This window comes from Suncus etruscus, chromosome 2, assembly GCF_024139225.1.
Source record: "Suncus etruscus isolate mSunEtr1 chromosome 2, mSunEtr1.pri.cur, whole genome shotgun sequence".
Lineage (NCBI taxonomy): Eukaryota > Metazoa > Chordata > Mammalia > Eulipotyphla > Soricidae > Suncus > Suncus etruscus.
Window position 1 is genome coordinate 242,929 of NC_064849.1, and position 2,688 is coordinate 245,616.

At 57.5% G+C, this 2,688-nt stretch overlaps 1 protein-coding gene across 1 annotated transcript; it reads right to left on the bottom strand.

Annotated features, from left to right (window-relative positions):
* Positions 1-348: 348 nt before the first annotated feature.
* FICD (FIC domain protein adenylyltransferase) lies at positions 349-2,380 on the bottom strand. Its single transcript, XM_049767805.1, has 2 exons — positions 1,788-2,380; positions 349-1,436 (listed from the first exon to the last, which is right to left on the bottom strand). The coding sequence occupies exons 1-2, from the start codon at positions 2,155-2,157 to the stop codon at positions 361-363; spliced, it is 1,446 nt and encodes a 481-aa protein (XP_049623762.1). The 5' UTR covers positions 2,158-2,380; the 3' UTR covers positions 349-360.
* Between the last annotated feature and the right edge of the window lie 308 nt (positions 2,381-2,688).

Here is a 2,688-nt window from a genome sequence, read left to right on the forward strand (position 1 = left end):
TCAGCTCCTGGGTTGGCCTGTTTCCCACCCCACCCCCCATCTTAGTGCAAATTCTGCTTCAGAACCTGTGTTCTGGACACATATAGGACAGAGACATCCCTACCACCTGCTGGACCTACCAGCTTGGCCAGTGGATACCACTCAAGATAGACTAGGAAAAATAAATAACTTGACTAAATGGTAATTATCTTTGAAACAAAACTCAATAATTTAGTATTTTTAACTAAAAAAAATGGAGGTAAGGAACAGTTTAAAATTCCTTAGCTGCCTCCTTTTGCTTTGGGAGATGGCTACTTTTCTAGAAATGCTTTTTCTTTGCCTTTTTTTCCTTTTTCCCCAGCCTCACCTCCTCATCACAGGTTAGGGCTTAACGGGCAGGGTCTCCTTGAACCCGGAGTGGTTGGGCCTGGCTTCGGGCAGTGCCACAGAGTATTCTGTGGTGGCGAAGAGTAGGGTGTCCAGGGTGGTCTCAGTACACTTGGCGATGAAGCGGATGAAGGGCCTCACGTCGCCCTCGTTGGCGACCTCCAGCACGTGGTAGTACTCGGCCCTTTGCTCCTTGCGGATGGTGATGGGGGGGTAGCCCGCCTGCATCAGGATGAGGTTCATCAGTAGTCGCGAGGTGCGTCCATTGCCGTCGATGAACGGGTGGATGTAAACGAGCTTGTAATGGGCCAGGGCCGCAAACTCCACTGGGTGCAGGTTCATGGCGTCCTCCGAATTGAGCCACTGCACGAATTCATCCATCTGCTTGGTCACCTCCTGGGGGTGCGGCGGGAGGTGGTGGCCCACCAGGACCTGGGTCCTCCGGAACCGGCCGGCTTCCACGGGGTCCACATAGCCCAGCACTCGCCGGTGGATCTCCAGCAGGTCGCTGATGGCCACGGAGCCAACGCGGGAGAGCAGCGTGGTGTTGATGTACTTCATGGCCGCATGCATGCCGATGACTTCGTTCTGCTCCTCCAGGCTCTTCCCCGGCACAGCATAGCGTGTCTCCAGGATGTGGCGGATCTCTGAGAGGGTGAGGGTGTTGCCCTCGATGGCCACCGTGTGGTAGATGTGGTGATAGTAGGTCTCCTCCATGACCCGGCGAAGCGCCGAGTTTCCCTTGGGGATGGACAGGATCTTCTTCACTTTGCTGTCGATGATGCTGAAGTACCGCTGGTCTATCTCCTCCACCAGTGGCAACGTCCGGTCCCGGTTCACCAGGGCTTTCTCGTGGTGGGGCGAGATGGTCAGCGCCCTGGTGTACAAGTAGTCCGCCTGGATGATGTCCTTGTCCTCTTCTGAGAAGATGCCAAACTCTGTGAGAGCGTCCACAAAGTCGGGGTCCATCTTGAGGGCATGCAGGAAGAGCTTGTGGGCTTTTTCCCGCTTCCCTTGACGCTTCATTTCCAGTGCTTGGTTCAAAGCAGCTCTGGCCTCCAACTTAGCAGCTAGGAAAGAGCCCAAGGGCAGGATCAGGGAGGCTGAAGCTGTGGAGGCTGTTCCTGAGACACTACCTTCTGGGTGGTCCTTGCTTCTCTGTCGGAGTCCTTATCCCTTTTGCGCCCCTTGCTAACAGCTCCCCGACTGGTCTAGACCCCAGTGTCTTCCCCACCCAGGCCTTTCATTGTTTCACCGAGCACTTCTCCACCAGGAGCTGCTCCCAACACACCACCCCAGCGCCCAGACCAGAGTTAGTCTACCAGTTCCACAGGTTCTCCAGTAAACCAGGAGAACACAGGGCTGACCCGTCTACCCGGATATCTGGTAACAGCCATGGGGAGAATGGGCCAGTGTCTCACCTGGCGAGGCCTTGGTTTGGACCGCTCGTGGGGCTGCATCCCTGGAGGTGACGCTGAGCTCAGTCGATGGGCCACGGCACTGGGCAGCAGTGTGCTGTGTCCTGTCCAGCTTGCTCCGGAGCAGGTAAAAGCCTTTGAGCACGGCCAGACACTGTTCCTCCATAGCCCCCATTGGCAGCAGCAGGGCCAGCAGGGAGCCCAGTGCCATGCTGAGCAGCACCAGCCAGAGGGAGCGGCTATACCCACAGGCCCACTTGGGCTCGGTCACCGCCATTGCGGATACCGTGGACAGTAGGGTCATCTGGACACAGAGCCGGGCTCCAATCACAGGTCTGCAGGAGATCTGCAAGGATCCAAGAGCTAGGAGCATGCTCAGGAGGAAGGGGAACTGATGAAGTCAGGCTTGGCTTCAGGCAGCAAGGATGGGGGGTATCTGTGGGAAGGAGAGGGTGGCCCCTTCTGGGCAGTGACACCCAGGGACATGCAAAATCAGCGTGGCCCCACATTCCGGGGTGTCCGACCAGCCAGGCCCTTGCCTAGAACTTCCCTGGGACTATCTTGGGCTCCAACAGATGGTGTGAGCACCAACTCCTCTCTGGGGGGATACTCAGAGAAGTGGGATCCAGCCCTCCCAGGATCAGTCGTGGGTTGACTCCAAGAACCCAAGAGTCCCAGATCTCACGCTTTCCCACAGACCTCAATGGGTGCTGCCACATAACCTGGGTGTCTGGGGCCCAAGACACAAACAAACACCGACACTGACCCAGACTGTCCTGCGGCCTATGGAGGGCTCCCCGGGCGCCCAGACTTGAACCCCACGGCTGCCCCCTTCCCCTGGTCTGTCCAGCGGGCGTCCTTCCTGGCACTTGCAAGGCCTGGCATCTCCAAAGGCTCCCTGGCT

What these genes read in the sequence shown, in the direction of transcription:
- FICD (XM_049767805.1), bottom strand. Translation starts at nt 2,157, where the DNA reads ATGCTCCTAGCTCTTGGATCCTTGCAGATCTCCTGCAGACCTGTGATT. An exon ending in CCAAACCAAGGCCTCGCCAG is followed by an intron (nt 1,437 to 1,787) that starts GTGAGACACTGG and finishes GCTCTTTCCTAG; the next exon opens with CTGCTAAGTTGGAGGCCAGA.